The 25737-nt window shown below is 35.0% G+C and overlaps 1 protein-coding gene across 1 annotated transcript in view; it reads right to left on the minus strand.

Annotated features, from left to right (window-relative positions):
- The window catches only part of Cfap47 (cilia and flagella associated protein 47), a 307853-nt gene that overhangs the window by 135936 nt on the left and 146180 nt on the right, over nt 1–25737 (minus strand). The window contains 10 exon segments of the mRNA XM_057760135.1: nt 1102–1143; nt 2832–3006; nt 5327–5553; nt 6936–7047; nt 10652–10797; nt 12266–12333; nt 17655–17735; nt 18222–18310; nt 19953–20103; nt 21989–22104. Coding sequence (XP_057616118.1) covers nt 1102–1143; nt 2832–3006; nt 5327–5553; nt 6936–7047; nt 10652–10797; nt 12266–12333; nt 17655–17735; nt 18222–18310; nt 19953–20103; nt 21989–22104 — 1207 coding nt within the window.

Below are 25737 nucleotides of genomic sequence, written 5' to 3' on the forward strand. Positions count from 1 at the left end.
CCTATTGCCTGTACAAGATGTAGAACTCACAGTTACCTTTCTAGCACCATGTCTACCTGACTGCCACCATGGGCCACCAAGATGATAACAGAGTGAAACTAGGAACTGTAAGTTTAGCAATTAAAAGTTTTCCTTTATAAGAGTTGTCATGACCATGGCATCTCAACACAGCAATAGAAGTCTACCTAAGACAGTTGTCTTCACATATGACAAAAGCCTGGCAGTAAGACTAAATAAAATCACTGGAATGAGAATCAAATTGGGGTCTAAGAATAAACATGTCCAAAGGGGTAAGTACGGGGAGAGGAAAAAGATTAAGCATTTTCATTATTCATCCACTAACAATGTAAAAAGTGGATTTTTACAAACATTAACAAGATAACATAAGTACAGGATTGTGGAAAGTAGTTTTCTAAAGAAGCTGTGTCTGTAGTAGTCTGCAGACTGCTTGACCTTGCCCAATTAGACTATCATCTTTGTAAGGTGGAATGCTACATTTTAAGAATGAAAATTATCTTGAAACATGTTAGGATCTTTAGTAGGCATTTGTTTTTATTGTCTATATTTGACCTAATTTCCTTATGTCCATTAGATAAAACTCTCATAATGCGTTGTTAAGTTTAGTACATTGTAGCCTATAATCTTTAAGCGAAGAATTCTATAGCATCTACATATACAACAAAAGATTTTTCACACTTTCCTGGAGCCTGCTTTCCCAAATAACCTTATCAATACATTCTAAAGTACACTAATTTTGGATTATATAATCCTTCTTTGCAGAATACTCTTTTGTGGCTGTCTCAGAAGTTTATTTATTTATTTATTCACTCATTTTAATGATTGGTTGGGGAATTTCCCATCATTTTCCACATGGCCTATTATTATTTATTGCCTTATTCTAGTTCTAACTCTTTAATTTTTTATTGTTTTTATTGCAGATACATTTTTCTCAATTCACCCCTTCCTTCCTACCCTCTCCCTTTCTACCCTTTTCCATGACCCCCAGGCTCCAAATTTACTCAGGAGATCTTGTCTTTTTCTTCTTTCTAGGCAGAACCATGTATGTCTCTCTAAGGGCCCTAACTCTTAAATTCTTGTTACCTGCTTGGGTGCTTGGCAGTTGTTTCTGAGGTGGCTGGTCTCCTAGAAAGATAAAATAAACATAAAATCCTTGAATTTATAATTTTAACCATTCTTTCAGGATTAGAAATATTTTTTTAATGTTTTCTATGCTTTAATAAATCTTTTTCATAGGTAAATACATTCAGTTAAAACTATTTGACAACACAGAAACAGATTAAGAAATTGATAGGAATTCTGAATCTTTCCCAAATACACATAGGAAACTCTTAACCAAAGTCGCCATTAGAAACTCTCCACTCTTTCATCTCACATTTGAAAGAATCTGGGTAGCCTACACCTTAGAGGAGATCACTTTACAGAGGGGCCGTCTGAAACACCATGTAGGCTTTACAGCATCACTTCAAAACCAGAAGTGTTTCTGGATATACAGAATGTTCTCAAACCTGAGCTAGGATCCATCATCAATTTTTCAGTAAATTAACACAGCCTGGGACATGGTTATTCTCCCTCACTGGATGGTTTAGAAATTAACGTATTTTGGTAACTGCTGGAAAGTTAGACATCAGAGATGTGGCCACTCACACTATGAGTTCTCAGTCACCTGAGCTAACCAGAGGGACATTAGGGCAGGTGACTCTCATGGATTCCAAGCTTATCTGGGAACCATGGTCTGGCTTCTGACACCCTTGTCTCAGAGCAGGCCTCCTCAGAGCTCCTTTACAAGGATAGGATTAGAAATATTTTACAGTTAAAACAAAACCAGAGGAAATCAGCAAGTGAAACTTCACTAAAAAAAAAAAAATTACTAAAAACAAAGCACATCATATATAAAACTGAAGTTATAGTACATTTGAAGATAACACTAGTTAAGAATTTATAGTCTTAGCATTATCCAGCAAATTGATGGGAATGAAAATAAAACTGAAAAATAATTTTAGCAAAAACATTAGTATATTTATGTATATTGAATAGTATACATTATTAATTTTCATATTTATCTAATGTATACCTTCCTGACTGTGGAAGCAGAAAAATGCAGGCCCATTTCCATCTCCTCTGATGGTCAGAGTTTGGAGATTGACAGGCACAGTTGCAAGGCCTAACTCAGGAGGTGATTGCTTAGTTCTTTTGAAATAAAGATAGCTTATTCTAGTAAGTCTATGCTATCCTGACAGGTGGTCAGGATATGCAAATGTATTTCTGCTCCTTTTGTAACTGTGAGGTCACCTGGGGAAGGGTGATCTTTAGAATATGTGATTTAGAGCCCCTTTGCTACCTAGACAACAGAATGCTAATGATTTGATGTCTCAGAGTGATAAAGCCATTGATTGTGTGTGTTATTCTTTGTATCATGTTAATAAAGTCTTTTATTACCCCCCTCCCCCATTTATGTTGGGTATAAAAGCTATGGAAAAATAAAGGTGGTGAATTTCAGGATTTCAATCACTGGAATGCCCTCTGGATGCTTTTTATGTTTTCTGTGATTATTTTTATGTATCTTCATATTCTTTACTTATATTTCTTCAATTCCCATGCCCCCACCATGGTAAGAAGTATTTCTGTCGAGGTCACTCCTGGACATATGGCGCTCATTGTGAGGAAACCAATAGCAAGTACATTATATTAACAATAAAGAACATGGCTTTATTTACATCAAACATGAATAAACACTATTCTCTTCTACTATGCTCCTGCCTTTAAATATCTGTAATACTGCTAGCTATTCAAATCAAAATATCCTTGATTACCTGTTATAATTTCAGGTTGGATTCCTAGAGATTGAGTCTGGATAGCTGGAGGTTCTGGAATCTGAGGAATGTAAATTTTTCTGGGTATATTGAAATGTGCGGGAAGGCTCAGTTCTGTTGTATATAAGATGGATTTAGGCTTCTTCAACTTTGACATATTAAAGAGCAAAAGGCACTGTAAACGAACATTAAAATTGTATTGTAATTTTCTTAATTTTTACCTCTAAAACACAAGGTAGCATTATGTGCTCAGATAAAACATGTGGGAGAAAATACACAAAAATGCATAAAGCAGCTTATTTCTTTAGAGGTGTTATCATTAAAGTGGGTAGAAGGCAGCACTAGCCCATATAAATTACCAATGGTGTTATCTTTAAGAGTTACCCATGCTCCCTTTTATAACACTGATAGTAACCAAAATAACTTATCTTTCAAGGAAAATATTCCATTAATGAGCAATCCCGAAATACAGATTTACCTATGCTCCTTCACATCTATATACCAGATATGAACATCATTTGCAGGGTATACCAAGTCATCATCTTCACTAATGATGATTTCTTTGACTACATAAAAACAATGAGGATCAGGCCTTTGTGCATATCCAGATCAAATAGCCTTCATATCTAAATTTTGTATTTTTTAAATTCATACAGCCATTATTCATAAAATGTGGGTTACAACATATTCCCATTCAATCTTCCTCTAAACACAATGCTGTCCTTATGAAAACTGCACAGTAGCTTTAACAGTGGAAGTGAAGCAAGATACAAGTAACACTGTTTACCTCAGAATAGATATCATATGTTTAATATCAAGAGAGATAAAAAAATTTAAAAAAAACTTTTAGATTCTAGAAATTTACAATTTGAAAGGAATAATAAACAAATGTCAATGTCAATCTCATAGGAAACATAACTCACAACTAAAGAAAGAAAAACTGCCATAGACAAATTCTATTAAGATTTTTTAAATAAATTATTTTGAGAAATAATGGTCGAAAAACGAATTTTAAAAGATTAAAAAGAAAAGAGATTTTCTTATGATAGGCTTGTAGTTTAAAAATGATCACTTATAGTGATATTTTGTTTATGAGCTAACAAATATATATTTCCTAAAGATCAGAGTGCCAAGCTAGACACACTCGTCAGCCATACAGGCCAGGCAGTGGTGGCAAATACCTTTAATTCCAGCAAACACACTAGTTAGCCACAGAGGCTGGGTGGTCATGGTGAACACCTTTAATACTAGCACTAGAGAGGAATATAAGACAGGCGGAGACAGAAACTTGCTCTTTTCAGTCTGAAATTTTCATAGATATAAGAGTTCTCTAGTGGCTTGGCTGCTTTGCTTCTCTGATCTTTCAGCTTGAACCCCAATATCTGTCTCTGGGTTTTTATTCATGCTACAATTATTCATTAATAGGTTTTGTGATCATTGTATATAAGGTTCCCAAAATTCACTTTTCAGTAGTACTATGAGGTTTAGTCAAAGAGAATCATCAACTTATTGTAATTATTTGGGGTAAATTAAAGAAAAAACTATCTAATCCTTGCTATTTGATAATTTCAATCTTATTAAAGCTTTAAAATCAAAGTCATCTTTAACATCTTTCTTATTTCATTAAGTTCCCTAGAATATTCTAATGTTCAGCAGAATTGACAGTTATTGGGAATTCAAAAATACACTGTGATGATTAAAATTATTCTGAATGCCATTATATTTAACAAAATGAATTTCAAATACCACTGAGCTCCCTCCTAGGAAAAAATATTCATTACTTTCTATGTAAAAATATTGTAATTATACAAAAAGAGAACTGCAAATTTTTAAGTAATTAGAGTCACTGAGATACCTCACCAGATACAGGCACTGGCCCCCAAGACTGATGGCCGGAGTTATATCCTTGGAATCCACAAGGTAAAAGGAGAACACTGTAGGTGGGTCTGTTTTGTGTCGATTTCACTGGTTAATAAAGAAACTGCCTTGGCTTTTGATAGGGCAGAAAATTAGGTGGGTGGAGTAGACAGAACAGAATGCTCGGTAGAAGGAAGTGAGGTCAGATGTGATGGACCCAGCCGCCAGGTCAGACATGCTGAATCTTTTTCCTGATAAGATACCACTTCGTGGTGCTACACAGATTACTAGATATGGGTTAAAGCAAGATATGAGAGTTAGCCATTAAGAGGCTAGAGCTAATGGGCCAGGCAGTTTTTAAAAGAGTGTAATTTGTGTGTTGTTATTTTGGGGGAATAAGCTAGCCAGGCGGCTGGGAGCCAGGCAGCAAGAACGCAGCCCGCTGCTCCATCTACAGAACACCAATCCCTGCAAATTCTCCTTTGCTTTTCATAAGCATGCCCTAGCACATGCAGGCTCAAATGTGTGCATGCATACACAGATATACACAAAATAAATGAATGAATGAATAAATAAATAAATAAATGCTTCTTTTCTCTCAAAAAAGCAAGTGAATGGCATTGTTTTTTTAGTCCTACCTCAATCTTGGTTAGTCCTAGGAGGGCAATGGCTACACGAATGGTACTGCTCTCCAGAGTGCCAGTGATAGCCCTTCTTTCATACTCAAGAGTTGACATCTGTTGCTGTGCTGCAAAAGCCAAGGCCTTCTCCTTGGCTTCATTAGTCAGTGGTACTTTAAGGTCCATATCAAGGATTTGATGAGGTTTGCAGCTCAAATATAGAACTGGATCTTCCTTATTATATTCTGAAGAAAGTAAAAATGTTAGTGACTATAATGAATGTTTATTCCCTCAGCAGTGTGATTAAGTATGAATTTGTGAGGTTAGAAACAGAAAAGTACAATTAGTTATGATATTCATTAAGCAGAGGAAAAATAAATGGGATAATACATTCTTACTAATTCTAAATAACTGATTAAAGAATAAGACTTAAAAAAGAAGATACTCATTGATATTTTCTAAGGGTAGATTTACTGCAGTAGTGCTTTATCTGAGGAGTAAATAGGGGTGAAAAGGGGGAAGGTGGGGTGTGGGAAGAGGGGAAGGAGAGGGAACAGAGATTTGTATACACAATGAAAAAAGATTGGTTTTTAATTTTAAAAAGTAAAATTAAAAATAGGGATAGAAAAGAAGAAAAAATATCAATATGCTCAAAAATTTAGTATACTATGATCCCAATAAAGTAGTAATAGTAACAATTACAAAAACAAGATAGGACAGATTCTCACACTCCTAAAACAATAAAACATGTATGCCACCTGGGCCACATTCTTCTGTTGTTAATGGTGTAAGGTACTTGTCCCTTATCCACTTATTCTATCACAAGAGAGCAAAACCCTCCAGTTATAGGACGTGTCCAAGGACAAATTTGATATCAAAGTAAAAAACAAACAAAGAAAAAAAACAAAAATAAAATATCTTACATGGGCAAATCTTCTTAACTACGAAGAAGAGATTTCTTAAAACGTGCCATTATGGACTGACAAAAATCATACTCTTCCTACCAACCTCAGAAACTATAACACGCATTATTATCCCTGTTGGCAGGCTCCTTGATTTTTCAGAATCAATGACCACTCATTTCCCTCAAACCCTTTTCTTTGCAATCAAGACTCTGTCAGAGTTCATACTTAGTCTTAGTTTTTTTTTTTTTTTAATTTCTACGATCATTGAAATCATTAATTAAGGATATGGTATGGGGAATAAAAATAAACACATAATGGATGCCATTTAAGCTCAGGCAAAAAATAAAACTTCATTTTATTAACAACCAAATTCTTTCAGTGCTGGAAGTCAAGAATTAGAAATACAGATAGAAATCTAGATTATAATAAAATCATTTTTTGAGAATATAGAGATTTGATTTCCAAACAGAAATAAATAGGATTTATTAATATTTCATATACTAAATCTCAAGACTGAAACCATAGATTTATAAAGAAGTCATCAATTACGTTTTAAACTAGTCAAATGGTGTTGTTTCATTGAAACAAACATAATGGAGTTAGAAGGAGGCTTTCTAAAATATGAATGCATATTGGAGAAAACTGCTTTAACGATGTTTGCATGACTATGTGAGGAATAATACAATCTGTCAGTATAATGAAGTAAAACATGTGTAACATACCTTCTTCTAGAGAAATACTGTAGTCAATTGGACTTGGTGGCTTCATTGGAAGGAAATTGGAAGGCAAAGGTATTAAACCTTTTCCTTCTATAATATATATCAAATCTCCAATCTAAACATAAGCATATAATAATAATAAATTTTAAGCTCTCATAAAAATATAAAGATTAGTCATGAAAAAGTGAAAATATATACACTTTCTAGGAACTTTCCTGAGCAACCTATATACTACTTTATATAGACAAAAGTAAAGCATAGAATTTTACATTAGCATCCTATAAATTTGTATTGAAATCAGATAGGTTGAATAAGGAGGTCCTAGAAATACGTTATACACATTCTTAGGAAGCCATCTTAAAATAATCATGCAAAGATGAAATAAACTTTGTTCCTGTCCTGTAACAACATTATTACAGACCATGTACATCCTTGAGACTGTTTTAAAAGTGTGCATTCGCCAGGTGGTGGTGGCACACGCCTTTAATCCCAGCACTTGGGAGGCAGCAGCAAGGGGATCTCTGTGAGTTCGAGACCAGCCTGATCTACAAGAGCTAGTTCCAGGACAGGCTCCAAAACCACAGAGAAATCCTGTCTCGAAAAACCAAAAAAAATAAATAAATAAATAAAAAAAGTGTGCATTTTCAAAATGATTTTATGAACATCTAAAGTACTTTAGGACGTGATATTAGATAAAAAGTACAAAAGGTTAAATATCATCTATTTTCATAAAATAAAAGTGGGAAAAATGTAAGAGTACCAGCATTATGCAGAGAAATCAAAATGGTGAGCATGTGTCGTTTGTTTGGCTAACAGCTATTAAGATACAGGGAAGATTACTAGGTCCCTGAGCTTCATTTTCCTTCTCTGTACAACTGGTGTCTTTAGAAGCCTAGAGCATAAATGGAAACAAGTGGAAGAAAGGAGCTTCTAAAGACACAATAGAAAATCCCAGTGGGGAAATATTGGCCTTGTCAGAAATAGGCAGTTGTATGTATAAGATAGTGAAAATTGAATAAACGTATGTGGTGACTGGTACCTAGTTCATTATATTCATGCTATGAATATAATTCATGTCATGTTATTGAAAATGGGGGCAAAAGAAAGTGACAATTTACTGTAGCTTCTTCTCTATGTTGGACGTAGAGAATATCAGCATATGACACTCCGTATTTTGACCAATTTAAATCAGGACTAGTTTGAGAAGAAGACAATTAAAAGGAAGTAAGTACAGGACAAAGTTTCCTCTGCCCCATGTTCCTAAAAGCCAGATACTCATTTACAATGGTTTCTTCCCTTTCTCTCTACCAGGAAGGACAGAAGTTGATCAGAGTCTAGTTGATGCTTATCTGACTGCAGATGATTCTTCATTAATCTATGTCATAAAATTCCATTAGATTTCCTACATTATGCCCTACGTAGATATTCAATCTCTTTGGTTTCAAGCTATTAAATCTTCTACTTCTTGATAAAGCTACTATCCAAGTGGAAGCTCTAATCTATCTCTTCCTCTAGTGGTCTCTTTTAATAAACATGCTAAAAAGCTTTAGTTTGGTTTATGTTTGTAAAAACAGTATGTATTTTGTATTTTCTGTAATAATTTTAAATGACTGTATGAAAAGAACGGAAATGACAGCATGTGTAGGAGACTGTGAGATCACATGTAACAAATGTGTGTTCTAATCAAGAAATGTGGCCATAGGAAGGCAATGATGTACTGGAACATAAGCAAATTGGAGAAAAGATAGGTGTTAGGTGGCTATAATTAAAAGCCTAACACTCCTCAAATGAAAAAAATCCCTGTCTAAGGTTATGAACTTCCTCATGAAAATCAGTTCAATCCATGCTTTTTGGCTTCTAGAATGAGAACATAGCAGAATCCATTCCATAAAATAAAATCAAGTGTTGGGAATCACAATGCAGACAGACCAATGTGTCAGGTTGCTGCTGCAATCTGTAATGTTTGTATGCTGCCTGTTTTTTCAAATTCAGGGGGTGAAATTCCTCAGGGACTGAGTTCTGATTCTGCAATGGCTTCCATTCTAAACTTTGCAATTCCATTTTATATTTGAAAGTTCTGTGGTCTTCTGCCATCTAATAGCTACAGCTTTAAGGACTGTTGTGAGTCTGCCTGTAAGCTGAAGTTTTTATGAACATGGATGATTTATACAACTATCCTTATCTTCAAAGTGATTTAAATATTTCCTATCTCATTTGGAAATTGAAGTAAAACACACAAAAGTGAAATAAATGTGTACTCCTTAAAACTGTTGGTAAAAACGATTTTGTTTTATGACTGGAAAACTACCAAATAGAGGCCTAATTAGTTCAGTATTAACAGTGGAGCTTAATAGGAAGTGGGTTAAGCCACATTCAATAACAAAAGGAGCAAACCATTTGTGCTTGTTTGCATGTGTGATTTCTAGTAAAGCACATAGTGTATTTTAATATAATTATAAATATACTTGACTGTACAAATTAAAGGCAACTATAATTCAATGAAACTCTTTAAATTGTTGGACTCTTTCTGACAGGTAGAAACTCATTTCTAAGATTACTGTTTTATCTTAATGTTTCCTCTGGCAAGTATAAAATATATATAATCAAAGTTAAATTTTAATAAGTGAGGATGCCAAACTGTGCTTGACTATATTTTAAGGAATTTAGATTCATTTATGTAGGTAGATGACATTCTTGTAATCTACTTCAAGGAAGAAAAATGATTTTGTAATTCTACTCTTCCAAATTAATTTTCTTTAATTATAAATTAATTTTAAAAGGTATTTTGACCATTTAATACAATCAATGGTAACAAATAATAACTACGGTTATTTTCACACATTTTTATATAGAAAAAAAATGTTGTAGAACCTGAGAAATTTCCTTTCCATTGCTGAAAATAAAATCCAAGTTTGGGAATGCTGCACAAGCCCTCTACTACTGTGCTCCAATTCTAGGTACTGAATAAGATAAAAACCAAGGGAGTTTCTCAGTGGTGATTTTACATGTGAGATTAAAGTATATCTTATAATTAATAAAATATACTGTTTTTCACATGAAATTCATTCTACAGATACTAGGTAAGTATTATCTCCGAATATCATTGATTATTTAGATATTCTGAACACAGATGATATACATGGCTATGTAGCTATATACCCAGAGAATTCTAAATTTCCTCCTCAGATCATGATCTAATAATTAGTCTCTCAGAGGAAGTCTCCCATCTCTTCCCCTTTTTCTCTCCACTGGCCTGCCCCAAACTGGTCTCTCCTTTGTTGGTTTGAAGAACTGAGCTAAACAAAGCACAGACACAAAGAAAAGAATTTCATCAGCAAGTTGTGAGGTTGGAAGCAGATCCTTCATCAGATAACACTCGGAGAAGATGCCAGCCTTGGTCAATTCCTTCACTGAAGATTTCATAGACCTTAAGTAGAGGATTTAGCATAACAGGCCAGATCTTTGACTCACAGAAACTGAGATAAAGCTAGTCCTGGAGGTTCTGCTACCATGAAACTCGCATATGCGGAGACCATAAATTTGTGTCTAAGTCATGGGAATTTTTTGGTATTCATCAGAAGAAGAATTTTGCCTTGGAAATTGAGGATTAGAAACATGAATATCCCAGAGTCCCATTTGCTTTAAAATGACTTTAGTGATTACTTCATTATGAAAGCAACCATTAATGGAATAAGCACAGAGCATAATTCTGTTCTTACCTCTTTGTTGCTTAGGATGACGGCACAATAGCGGACATGCATGTCAAAGGGAAGATAGTAGATCTCCAGGCTTGAAGATCCTTTGGCTTCCAAGAAAATTGTAGGCATTGAACAGAAGAATTCTCTAATAAAGTTAGACTTAATTGCTAAGGAAAAAGGACACAGAAAAAGTTGATGAATGATATAAGTATTATTCAAGCAAGCTACTGTTTTAATAAATAATTAACATTTTAGAATGTGTAAAATATTGAAACCACTATAACATAATATTATGAGATAATACATGTCTGGTTATGGTGGTACATGCCTTTAATCCCAGAACTCAGGAGGCAGAGGCAGGCAAATCTCTGTAAGTTTGAGGCCCAGCCCAATCTACATAGCCAGTTTTATGACAGCCAAATCTACATACACAAAAAAACCCTGTATTGAAAAAAAATGATAATACATACTTCTTTTTAATAAAAACTATTGGCGCCCTGATCTCAAGCATGACATTAAAAATTCCTTAATACTCTCATAAAAGGAGACTGTGGTACTATTTAAATTTAATTCCCACACACATATGTATTATGAATATAATTCACACATATAATATATATTTCATATATGTATATATGATATATATATAGTCACTCTTCAATGTTCAGTTTTTATGACCTATGAAACAATTCATATAACAAAGGAAAATAAACCCTTTGAAATGGAAATTACCAGATACACAAAAGTATTCATATTTTTTGTTAGTAGTTTTAAAATATGTTGATAGATTCCTCAAGTTCTACTAAAATGTGGTAATATGATAGGCCAACCTTACCGATTTTATATGAACAAACAGTTCGTAATTGTGATCGACTGTGGTGTTAATTTCTATAACAGTTTTTCTGTCTGTCACTCTACCCATCTTTTAAAAGAAATTTTCACAGCATATTCAAACTTTTAATAGAGCATGTTAAATATAAGGTTCAAATAATAGGGTTTTCAGCAACACAAGGATTATCTTCTGAAAGTCAAATTGGAGTTCTTTTAAGATACCTTTGTGAAACTTTGCCCATCTTTTTTGAGACTTGTGTTTACTTAATAATACTAGATAAAAAACTGTATTTTTACAGTTCCAAACTTAATAATACCTAGTACCTAATAGGTTAAAAGAGTTCAATAAAATTCAAAAGCAACATAAAGATCAGCTATTTAGTGATGCTTCCTATTTGCTAGTAGAAGCAAAGGTAGGGATAAAATAAAGATGTGGGCACAGTCCTGAAAAGGGTACTCAACAGAAAAGACAGACAACCAATAAGTCAGTCTCCATCTGGCCAGAAATCTCTAGCAGTTCTATCGTCAAAATCTACCTTGATGTATTATCTCAGTTCATTTTTTTTTTCCACATAAAAATCAGATCCAAATTGGATGTGGTGGCACATACTTTTAATCCCAGCATCCAGTAGGTAGAGGCAGGAGGAACTCTGTGAATCTGAGGCCAGTCTGGTCCACAAAGTGAGTTCCAGGAGAATCAGGACTGTTAGACAGAGGAACCCTGTCTCAAAAAACAAAACAAATCAGATCCAAGTTAAAAAAAAAAAAAAAAAAAAGCAATAAACCTTTCACCAAGGTACTCACAGGTTCTTAAGCCATTTTCAGCATGGGAAGAACTCCGATCAGCACCATAGTCACTATCCTTACTACGACTGTCAGAAGAGGGAAAGAACATCCACATTACACAACAAAGAATTTTCACTGTTTTATTTTATTAAATATTGTAGATATTTGGTAATTATTGCTATCTATAATATGTGGTGCTTATTTTGTTTTAAAAACTCAAAAATTAGAAAAGAAAGAAATCCAATTTTTCATATTTCTACCCTTTCTTTGAGACAGGTTCTCACTGCCTTACTTGCCTGCAACTTACTATTTAAGTCAGGATGACACAGAATTCATAGAGATCTTCTTCTCTCTGTCTCCCTAGTGTTGGAATTAAGGGCCCATTTGACCAAATGTCTAACATTAGCTATAAATATTAGTAAAACTGGCCTCTTTAATTTTTAAATAGTGAGAAAAATGGGGTGCATGTCAGGGATAAGCAGAAATTTTCTCCCAAAGAGGTTGTAAAACAAATTTCCTTTCCATGGAAAAAAATCTCTATAATTATTTCCATGTTTGTGCCATTTTTATAAATGTGGGATACATAACAGTTTTCAAATATCAGTTTCACTCATAGAAATGATAGAGCAAATCATAATCTGAGAGAACTTCTCTCTTCATATGTTTGATGTAAAACACAGTCATAAGCTCCACCCATATTAGCTCTCTGTTAGTATTTATGATTATCTTGATCACTAAGCTATCAGGAAATATTTATTATTTACAGATATACACATAAATTTGACCCTGCAAAATCTTATTTCCACATTATCATAAATGCCTCCACTACTTTTGTTTCATTTGAATATTATAAATAACACTTTCTTAGAAACATATTCTTGCTGATATTATTTCCCACTTTTATAATTATTCTGTGTTTTAGTTCTACTAATACACATTTGGTAGGAAATTTAAGTACTATGCTATCTTTTGTTAAAAAGAAAGGAACTTTTAATATTTTGTATAATTTAAGCATTTGATAGATACTTTAATTTACAGCTGTCCTGGGTATAATAGCTAAATACTTTCCCATGTAAAATACACTTCATAACGAGAGTAAAAAGCGTTACAAAGATTGTATCTTATTTCTTCATATATGGCTCCACTATCATCTCTTTGATAATGGATACCAAAGCAGAATTACTGACTAAAACCTACAGACAATCTAAAGGTTCATTTTGTTTAATATTTGCAATCTCTAGTCTTTCAATAATTTTTATCATAGTATGTAGAAAAGTATATGGATCTGAGCTTCATATCTCTTTCCTTTGTGTATTTTGTCAGAAAGAAATAATAAAAAAAGCCTTTGGAAAAATTTGCAAGCTGCCTCATCCTTAGCAGCTTTTCCTAAACTTAGATAAGCTAAGATCAATATGCAGCTCATGATAATGACAGAAAACATGGTGGACTTAAGAAGTATTATTTTGATTGTTGGAGAAATCTGTAAATAATTTAGTTAAAATTGTATGGTTTGTAAAAATTCTATTATATTTAATGATCACAAGTCTAGAAATTCATCGACAAACATCATTCTTTTATAAAATTAGTGTCTTGGTAAGAACTTTAAGTCTTTGAAGAAAGAAATTGAAGAGGATACCAGAAAATGGAAGGATCTCCCTTGCTTTTGGATTGGGAGGATCAACATAGTAAAAATGGCAATTCTCCCAAAAGCAATCTATAGATTCAATGCAATTCCCATTAAAATCCCATCAAAATTCTTCACAGACCTTGAGAGGACAATAATCAACTTTATATGGAAAAACAAAAAACCCAGGATAGCCAAAACAATCTTATACAATAAAGGAACGTCTGGAGGCATTACCATCCCTGACTTCAAACGCTATTACAGAGCTTCAGTATTGAAATCAGCTTGGTATTGGCATAAAAACAGAGAAGTTGATCAATGGAATCGAGTAGAAGATCTGGATTTTAACCCACAAACCTATGAACACCTGATTTTTGATAAAGGAGCTAAAAGTATACAATGGAAAAAAGAGAGCATCTTCAACAAATGGTGCTGGCAGAACTGGTTGGCAACCTGTAGAAGAATGAAAATAGATCCATATCTATCACCATGCACAAAACTCAAGTCCAAATGGATTAAAGACCTCAATATCAGTCTGAACACATTGAACCTGATAGAAGAGAAAGTGGGAAGTACTCTATAACATATGGGCACAGGAGAACACTTCCTACATATAATCCCAGGAGCATAGACATTAAGGGCAACATTGAATAAATGGGGCCTCCTGAAACTGAGAAGTTTCTGTAAAGCAAAGGACACTGTCACTAAGACAAAGAGGCAACCCACTGACTGGGAGAAGATCTTCACCAACCCTGCAACAGACAAAGGTCTGATCTCCAAAATATATAAAGATCTCAAGAAACTAGACTTTAAAATGCTAATTAACCCAATTAAAAATGGGGCACTGAACTGAACAGACAATTCTCAACAGAAGAAGTTCAAACGGCCAAAAGACACTTAAGGTCATGCTCAACCTCCTTAGCGATCAGGGAAATGCAAATCAAAACAACTTTGAGATACCACCTTACACCTGTCAGAATGGCTAAAATCAAAAACATCAATGATATAGCCTTTGCTGGAAAGGATGTGGAGTAGGGGTACACTCATCCATTGCTAGTGGGAATGCAAACTTGTGCAACAACTATGGAAAGCAGTGTGGCGGTTTCTCAGGAAATTTGGGATCAACCTACCCCAGGTCCCAGAAATACCACTCTTGGGAATATACCCAAGAAATGCTCTATCATACTTCAAAAGTATTTGTTCAACTACGTTCATAGCAGCATTATCTGTAATAGTCAGAACCTGGAAACAACCCAGATGCCCTTCAATGGAAGAATGGATGAAGAAAGTGTGGAATATATACATATTAGAGTAATACTCAGCAGTAAAAAACAATGACTTCTTGAATTTTGCATGCAAATGGATGGAAATAGAAAACACTATCCTGAGTGAGGTAACCCAGACCCAAAAAGATGAAAATGGGATGTACTCACTCATAATTGGTTTTTAGCCATAAATATAGGACATTGAGCCTATAATTCACAATCCTAGAGAAGCTAAATAAGAAGGTGAACCCAAAGAAAAACAGTTATCCTCCTGGATATTGAAAGTAGACAAGATTGCTGGGCAAAAATTGGGAACTGGGGGGTGGAGTGGGATGGGGGAAAGGGGAGATGTGGAGAGACAAGTGAGAAGGGAAGGATGGGGAGAGCTTGGGGTAATGGGAGGGTTGGGATAATGGAAGGATGGATATGGGAGCAGGGAAGTATATATCTTAATTAAGGGAGCCATTTTAGGGTTGGCAAGAGCCTTGACTCTAGAGGGGTTCCCAGAGGTCCAGAGAGATTTTCCCAACTAGGTCCTTGGGCAGCTGAGGAGAGAGAGCCTGAAATGGCCCAATCCTATATACTAATGAATATCTTGCATATCACCATAGAACCTTCATCTGGCGATGGATGAAGAGAGAGACAGAGACCCACATTGGAGCACTGGACTAAGCTCCCAAGGTCCAAATGAGGAACAGAAGGAGGGAAAACATGAACAAGGAAGTCAAGACTGTGAAGGGGGCACCCACCCACTGAGACAGTGGGGCTGATCTATTGGGAGCTCACCAAGGCCAGCTGAACTGGGACTGAAAAAGCATTCGATAAAACCGGACTCTCTGAATATGGTGGACAATGAGGGCTGCTGAGAAGCCAAGGACAATGGCACTGAGTTTTGATCCTACTGCATTTACTGGCTTTGTGGGAGCCTAGCCTGTTTGGATGCTCACCTTCCTAGATCTGGATGGAGGGGGGAGGACCTTGGACTGCCCACAGGGCAGGGAACCCTGACTGCTCTTTGGATTGGAGAGGGAGGCGGAGGGGAGTGGGGTGTGGGAGTGGGGGCAGGGGGAGGGAAAAGGGAGGCAGGGAGGAGGCTGAAATTTTTAATAAAAAATTTTAATAAAAAAAATTAGTGTCTTGGTAGCCCAAAGTGAAATGAAATAGTATCTACCTGTCTTTTTGTTACTACTGGTACACAGCCTTTTAATTTTTTTTTCTAGCTATTAACAGATGCCTGCTAGAGATGTTTCATCAGGAGCATTTTGAAAGCTTTCTAAACTTGGAGAAAATATTATCAAAATAGGATAAATTGTAGGCAAATTTTTGATCAAACAATACTTCTTATTAATTCATTGGTCAATGAGGAAATGGAAATTATTTTTGAAATATAGATGAATGACATTTTAATTTTCAGTTCTGGTAAACAGGTCTTCTCATATAAAATTGTTAAAAAGTCATTGAGTTGATAATCTTCTGAGCTTGAAAGGTAGCTCTAAAGCTTATACCCTACCTTCAAAGTATTCTGAACAAGAGTTACCAAGATCTTTATTAGAGTCTTCATGATGTTACAGCAGATATCCAAGGTTCTATTTAAGCCAAGTAGCCAATAAAGTCCAAATCTACATTTTATGCAGCATGAGACGGTATATAAGAGAATCAAGTTTTGGGTTTATTTTATTCTCCATATGTATACGTTTCTTTAAAAAGGGGTGGGAATGTATCAATGGTCATATGAAAAATATTTGAGGACACAGCATTCAGACAGTTATCTATAAATCATAAAGTAAACAGTCACTAGAATTCAATTGTTCCAGTATCTGGGTAAGTAAACTGAATTCTCCCACTCATTAATTTTTTAAATGATTTTGTGTTATTTATGCTCAGATACTACAACACTGAACAGAAATCTGACTCTAAAATATCACAGTATAAGTTTCCACTGTTAATATGAAAACTATTTTAAAGCCATTTAAGTAAAATTTATGACAGAATGTATAATTCAGGCAAATTCTAAAAAATATAAAACTCTAGAACTATATTATCATTTTTTGTTGTTTGTTTTTTGAGACAGGGCTTCTCTGTATAACATCCCTGGTTGTCCTGGAACTCACTTTGTAGACCAAGCTAGCCTTGAACTCACTAATATCCACCTACCTCTGACTCAGGAATACTGGGATTAAAGGCATGCACCACCACAGCCCAGCTTAATCAAATATTTTAAAGAATACTTGTGTGTTATCTTTAAAAAATAATGGGAGATCCCCTATGCAAACACAGGCCATGTCAGCTAGAAGAACGTGTAGGCTACCTGCCTAGGAACTCTCCTACTGCCACAGTATGAGTATAAAATCAAAGCTGGCCTTCCTACAACATAGGGCAGGGTACCTTGCCCTCTCTCAGGACTGGAGGGGGAAGGGGAAAGGTGTGTGAGGGAGTGGGAGGGGAAGTGGTAGAAGGGGAGAAAGTGGAAATTTTGATTGGTATTATTTATAAAGTAGTAAAACTCAAAGCCGCTTACTCAGGCATCACAGCAGCTTTTGAAGATTCAGTTACTTGTGATGGCAAATATATAAGTGTTGTGGATTCCACAAGAATGACACTGAAATAAATACAAAAAGAATTATTTCCAATTGTCACATAAAAAGTTCAGATAACCACAAAAGTTTCATTTTTCTCATCATCTGTAACCTAAATTCATACTGCACTTATCCTTCTATGACTCCAAAGATATATTAGGGAAAAGGGGAAGACCTCAAACAAAAATATGGGAAATATTTATATAGAAAATAAAATTAAATTCAAAATGAAATAAATTAAACAATTTTCATTCTTTAAAAAGATATCAATCACAAATAGTATCTTAGATAGAGATGAGACTTTGTGTCTAATTCTATTTCATTTCTGGCCAGGATTCATCTGACTTAGACTTGTTGCAGGCATTGCAGTCCCAGTTCATAGGAATATAAAGAATATAAGGATATGCAATTTTTTCCTCACAAGAATCATGTTAAAGAGGAAAGGACAATTATTTTTCTTGAATATAGATCGTGAACTGCAATAAATTTACAGGTAAACAATGACTTACTGAAAATCTCCACCTGATGAAAAGGGATTTTTCACATTTACACTGACTTCTTTCCATTGATAACATGGAGATTTGCATTTTAAAATATCCTAAAGTAAAAAATATCACAATATAAAATAATGCCAAAACCCAGAATATTTTTGATTAATAAATGCCACCTCAAAAACCTACTGTCTACTTGATTATTACAATAATTAATGAAATTATTTTCTCCACAGATATTTTGCTCAGATAGGATAAGAAATACTTATCTTCTACTCATCCACAATAATGTGCTAGCAATTAAAATATTTGCTTTGAATGCCTCTTAAATTGAACTCCAAACTGATTTCATAAATAAACAGATAATGATTTTAGGAATGATAAAACATGATTTATATCTGCAAATATATATATATATACATATATACATATATATATATATATATATGATATTTGTATCTATGACCTAAGTAAAACAAAAAGAGGTGTATGTACCTTTGTAGAATGTATATGAATTCTGGTTTATTTATGTTCATATTTTCCTGGTTATAATGACATGTTTGTAATAATAGCACAGATAATAAATAAAACTTACAAATTAATTCTTTCTTTAAATTTTACAGTTGTAGGATAGCTGTGCTTGTTTTAAATATTTTCTCCATTATAAAGTAATCTACTTTCTTTTGAATTGAGTGGGAAGAGTGGAGTGTACTCAGAGTTGCACAGTATTCAGGCATTCAGTTTTCAAGTTTACTTTCCCTTCCTAAGGTTAATGAAGGTATCAAATCAGCAATCCCACTCAAATTCATGCAACAAAATAATGCATTCCTTCAGGGAATATATGTGAAAGAGTTGAGAGATATGAAGAGTTCATTATTAAAGAGGACACTGGAAGAAAACAATGTATCATTGTGAGAAATAGCCACACTTTGCTTGGCACATCACTGCCCAGTAAGTCAGTCTGTCTATATGAGCATCTTGGTGATCTTTTCTAATATCTGGCTACCACTTAATACGTCTAGAGTCATTCTTTGTACTTTATTCTCTGGTTTTGCACAGTCAAAAGTTTTGTTTTGTATTGTATTTTATAATAAACATAGAAACCTGGAAACAATAAATGTCCTTGACTTTTCCATTTCTCATGGTAGCAAATAATATTTAAACAATATGTTTATAAAGTTTCCAATATATTTCTTTCCCATCTTCTGAGATATGAAAATGTAGAATTCAGTCAAGAACATTATAATCCTGCAATAAATATAGTATTAACATGAACTTTAAAATTAATTGGCTATAGAGAACACTCCAGATAAACTGATGAATGCCCAGTTAGAAAGATGATTGAGCATGTAAAGGTGCTTGCTGCCAAGTCTTTAAAGCTGTATTCAATCTGCAGAATACACTTTCTGCAAGCAGTGTCTGCCCTACGTCATGCTGTGGCACACATGCAAAATGGCACACATGTGCTAACATAGATGTGCAAGCATTTACATGTATAAGCACATGTACAGCACACACACAAAATAAATAAAATTAAAAATTAATCAATGTCCGCAGCAGACAAATATTTTTTGAATCACATTCAAACTTTCAGCAACCTCATCCCCAAACCTTAATTTCAAGGTTTGATGGCAAAGACTAAAGGACTAAGATCTGACTAGAGACAAACAGGAAAGACTATCATGGTGTGACATTACAGGGTCTCAGGAACAGGAGCAAAAGTAGATAAAAGAAGTATAGTTGACTTACAATTGCTTTAAAATTTAGTACTTCTCCTTTCAGAGCAAAGGCCATAGTACTGCCTCCTACTCCACCCTTAGGTTTTGAAATTAATAATAGTGTAGCTTCAGTAGGATGGAGGAAGCGACTTAAAAATTTCACATAGAGGACAATTTGGTTTCTATTTAATAAAAAATAAAAGAGGAAACATTTACATTTTATTGAAATAAAAGACAATTTATATAAAGAGCAGCAGTATGTTAATTATTTGACAAAAATCAATTAGAAGATAAAATAAAGAAAATATATTCACATGTTTTCATTTTTAACATGTATTATAATATGTCATCTAATAGCTGTAGACAAGATTCTATTTACCCATTTCCAGAAAAAATACGTCACTGTGCCAAATTTTAACAGCTTAAAAGGAAGCACATAGATCCTTTTGAAACAAAAGAAGTGGAGTATTATGAAGCCCAAGAATATTTCTTTGAAGCTATCCCAGCCTCATGGTTTGTGATGAGCTCAGAGACTTGCTAACTTAAGTTCTTTAGAATAGTTATAGGGTACAAAATGGTACCATAGTACTATGAAATTGCCTCTTCCCCTCTAATATGCAGTCAACTTTGTTGTCTTTTGGTTTTCTCTTGTGCAAGGACAAAATGCAGCACTTTTTCCTTTCTCTTTACAGGTAAGTAACAGACTTTGAATTAAGAATAAGCTGGGTTTACACAACTGAAAACAAATGATAAATACCAGGAATAATTTACTACTGATTTTTTTTTTTTTACTACTGATTTTAACTCTGGCTTTAGGCATAACTATCATTATATATACAACTCAGTTATTCTGTCCTATAAATTATTACTTATTATAAACTCTTTCAAGGTAAAAATGTTAATAATGAATATAGGAATACTTTCCTTTGTTGTCAAAACTTGCCTAATTGGCATAGTCTGTGGAACCACTGATTAATGATTGAGATGAGGTAGAAGCAAAACCAAGGTGAGTAAGTGTATGTAAAAATCAACAGAAATACACAAACTATATCTTGTAGGGAAAATCACAGGCTACGTACAACATGAGGGCTTTTATATTGATATATTCTCACTAATTTAAATTTTGTTCAGATGGACTATTATACAAGACTCGGGGGCTGGAATTTCATTGAAAATAAAAAGCTGTTCATATCATAGTCATTTCTGGGGTGTAGAAGCTAGAATTGGATGCAAGAATACCATATTGAATTAAAAATTTTCTATATACTGCTTAGAGTCCATTAATTCAATAAATCACTCATTTTAATTTATATATCTAGATAGATAGACAGACAGACAGACAGACAGACAATTTCTAGTGTATCAGGAACTGTTTTAGGCTTATGGGACACAGTAATTGGATCAAAGTATATAATTTTTAATCTCCTGAATTATCCATTCTATAGTGCATAGATGAGTATACAACATTACTGAATAGATTTGAAAAAATGAATAATGTAACTTATATGTCACAAGTAGGATCATATGAACATTCATATATATCCACCTAGATATTTATCTACCATCTATATAAGCACAATAACTATTAAGAGGATAAAAAATATAGTAACATCAGTGGTTTTTGGAAGCAGAATTTTAAAACTTTTACTTATTTTGTTTTTTATTCTTCCATAGTTTCTAAATTTCTGTCATGAACCTATGTTGCTGTGATAATCAGAAATTACACATAATGTAATATGTATATTATAAAATTATATGTTAGTATGTACTAGTTGCATTCCCTTCATAAAACATAGTTATGCTGTGTAAAAAAATTATAATTTTAACACACTGGCCCATATACACATAAAGGAAGTCAAAATTAAATACTTGCATAAAATTAGCTGCAATGTAGTGTTAGGACTGTTTTGACAAAATTAAAGAGGAATCTCAGAAATATAAACATGTTATTTGAGTGAAAGTTTTTCATTACATAACCATCAATTTAGAATAGTTGAAGTCATATTTTAATAATAAATGTTTTTATTTTACAAGTTAAATAAGTTAGGATACTTTTAAAACACTTACTTTGGGGCAATTGTTATAACATTCCCTGTCTGGGCGAGAGAAAAGTCAGCAGCATCTCTTCCAACAATTGTAGCTGTATACACTAAAATTTTCAAGCTTGGATTCTTCAGTAATATCTATGTAGACAGCAAAGATGGTACAAAGAAGATTAAAACCTACACCATTTCTTAAAGTTAAACAGTTAGTGCATATGAACATACTCATCATAATGCATACTACATTAACTGGAAGGTATAAAAAAGTATTAGAATTTACATGTATATTGGACAGGACCTTACTACATAGCCCAGGCTGGCCTGGAAATGATTTGATTCCAGTTCAGCCTCCCAAGTGATGATAGGTGCAAACCACCATGTAAACTACAAAACTACTGGTGTGTAGTCTGGGTGTTTAATGACAGCACTTCTATCTATCATTAAGATTTATCAAATTGAAGAAGGACCTCTAATATTTTATATGACAATTCTAAGTCCCCAAACTAGCAACTTGGATTTAATTTTTATTTGGAAAAATTTCAGGAGATTTTTAGCAAAATTGGCATAGTTTAGTTTCCACAAAAGGAGAGTCTTTCAGATCAGTGAAGAATGTTCCCCAAGGAGTTTAATTTTGAGGATATATCCAGGATAGAAATGGTTGTGCCCAGGTTCGAAAGGAGTTTAACTAGGTATTACCTGAACTAGAAACATGGAGAATATGAAAATAGAAGAAGAGGAGGAGGAGGAGGAGGATGAGGAGGAGGAAGGCAGTGACTTCATTATTAGGGGCTTGTATTTATTGAAAAAAGGTTAAAATAAAGTGTATGCAAATATGATAGAATTTCAGGAAAATAAGACAGAAAGATGGGATAAGGAGTTGGAGACATGGAAGAAAGGACAGAATCTCAGAACACAATGAAAGAAACAGAATGAAGCTTTCAATGCTAACCTTCCAGCTGGCAACCCTCAAAATCTACGTCACAGTGTAGTGAAAAAGAGAATAGAAGAACAGCTTGGGGCTTGTAACTTTCAGGTTAAAGATGAACCAATAATGAGACCTTTAAGTTAGCTGCAAAGCTAAAGAGAAAACTGATGGCAGGGAATACAATTAGCTATTCATTTCTGGCTTAAAACTAACAAAATCAAAAGAGAGGGCTCATCTGCCAGGTAACTTTGGTGTAAAAAATGCAGTTAGCAATCTTGTATTCCAAACATTGAAGCCGCTTCCATTTGGTCTACACTAGACCACTTTCAGCTGACTACAAATTTAAACAACATATAATAAAATATACTTAATTAAGTATTCTTTGGTTGTCCTGAGATTGAAGAGGACAGTTTCCTTTTGTCTTTTGTCATCAACTTGAATGTCTTTTAGGGCAGAACATAGTTTTTTTTTCAATCCAAATTCCCACTCCCTCCCCTCCTCCCATTCCTTCCACATATCCTCCCACCCCATCCCCCTCTAATCCAAAGAGAGGGTAAGGCACTTTGCTTTGTGGAAGGTCCAAGGCCCACCCTACTACATCCAGGCTTAGGAAAGTATGCATCCAAAGAGACTAGGATCCCAAAAAGCCAGTACATGCAGTAGAGACAAATCCCAGTGCCATTATCATTGGCCCCTCAGTCTGCCCCAGCCATACAACTGTCAACCATATTCAGAGGGACTAGTTTGGTCCTATGCTTGTTCCTTCTCAGTCCAGCTGGAATTGGTGAGATCCTACTAGCTAAGCTAAACTGCTTCAGTGGATGAACCCCTCATGGTCTTGACCTCTTTGTTCCTAGTCTTGTTCCTTCTACTCTTCAACTGGACCTTGGGAGCTCAGTCCAGTGCTCCGATATGGGACTCTGCCTCCATTTCCATCCGTTGCTGGATGAAGGTTCTATAGTGTTATTTAAGATAATCATCAATCTAAATGCACAGCAATGCCAGTTTGGGCACCCTCTCCATTAAGACTCCTAGGGTCTTAGCTGGGGCCATCCTTGTGGATTCCAGGGAATTTCTCTAGAGTCAGGCTTCTTGCAAACCCCATAATGGCTCCCCCAATTAAGACGGAACATAGTTTCTATACTCACTGACTAAAAAGAATAAGACTTCTCCCTATTTTCTTTTTTATTATATTTTTCTATTGAACTTTCTTTCTTTTTTCTTTTTTTTGATTTTCTTTCTTTCTTTATTTTATTCTTTTTTAATTAAAATTTCCACCTGCTCCCCGTTTCTCATTTCCCTCCCCTACTCCCAAATATTGCCCCCTCCCCCCACTCCCCTCCCCCTATCCCCACTCCTCTTCTCCTCCTCCCACACCATTCCCCCTCCCTCTCGATACTGAAGAGCAGTCCAAATTCCCTGCCCTGCGGGAAGACGAAGGTCCTTCTATCTAGGTCCAGGAAGGTGAGCATCCAAATAGGCTGAGCTCCCACAAAGCCAGTTCATGTATTAGGATCGAAATCTAGTGTCATTGTCCTTGGCTTCTCATCAGCCTTCATTGTCCGCCATGTGTAGAGAATTCAGTTTCAACCCATGCTTATTCAGTCCCAGACCAGCTGGCGTTGGTGGGCTCCCAATAAATCAGTTCCCCTGTCACAGTGGGTGGGTGCACCCCTCGTGGTCCTGACTTCCTTGCTCATGTTCTCCCTCCTTCTGCTCCTCATTTGGACCTTAAGAGCTCAGACCGTTGCTCCAAATTGAGTCTCTGTCTCTACCTCAATCCATCGCCAGATGAAGGTTCTAAGGTGATATGTAAGATATTCATCAGTATAGGATAGGGTCATTTCAGGTTCCCTCTCCTCAGTTGCCCAAGGTACCAGCTGGGGACATCTCCCTGGACACCGGCGACCCCCCCTAGAGTCAAGTCTCTTGCCAACCCTAAGATGGCTCCCTTAGTTAGGATATATACTTCCCTGCTCCCATATCGATCCTTCCATTATCCCAACCCTCCCATTCCCCCAAGCTCTCCCCATCCTTCCCTTCTCACTTGTCTCTCCACATCTCCCCTTTCCCCCATCACACTCCACCCCCCAGTTCCCAATTTTTGCCCAGCAATCTTGTCTACTTTCAATATCCAGGAGGATAACTGTTTTTCTTTGGGTTCACCTTCTTATTTAGCTTCTCTAGGATTGTGAATTATAGGCTCAATGTCCTATATTTATGGCTAAAAACCAATTATGAGTGAGTACATCCCATGTTCCTCTTTTTGGGTCTGGGATAACTCACTCAGGATAGTGTTTTCTATTTCCATCCATTTGCATGCAAAATTCGAGAAGTCATTGTTTTTTACCGCTGAGTATTACTCTAATATGTATATATTCCACACTTTCTTCATCCACTCCTCCATTGAAGGGCATCTAGGTTGTTTCCAGGTTCTGGCTATTACAAACAATGCAGCTATGAACATAGTTGAACAGATAATTTTGTCATATGATAGGGCATCTCTTGGGTATATTCCCAAGAGTGGTATTACTGGATCTTGGGGTAGGTTGATCCCAAATTTCCTGAGAAATCGCCACACTGATTTCCAAAGTGGTTGCACAAGTTTGCATTCCCACCAGCAATGGATGAGTATGCCCCTTTCTCCACAACCTCTCCAGCAAAGGCTATCATTGGTGTTTTTGATTTTAGCCATTCTGACAGGTGTAAGATGGTATCTCAAAGTTGTTTTAATTTGCATTTCCCTTATCGCTAAGGAGGTTGAGCATGACCTTAAGTGTCTTTTGGCCATTTGAATTTCTTCTGTTGAGAATACTCTGTTCAGTTCAGTGCCCCATTTTTTTATTGGG

Source organism: Chionomys nivalis, chromosome X, assembly GCF_950005125.1.
Source record: "Chionomys nivalis chromosome X, mChiNiv1.1, whole genome shotgun sequence".
NCBI classification, from domain to species: Eukaryota; Metazoa; Chordata; class Mammalia; order Rodentia; family Cricetidae; genus Chionomys; species Chionomys nivalis.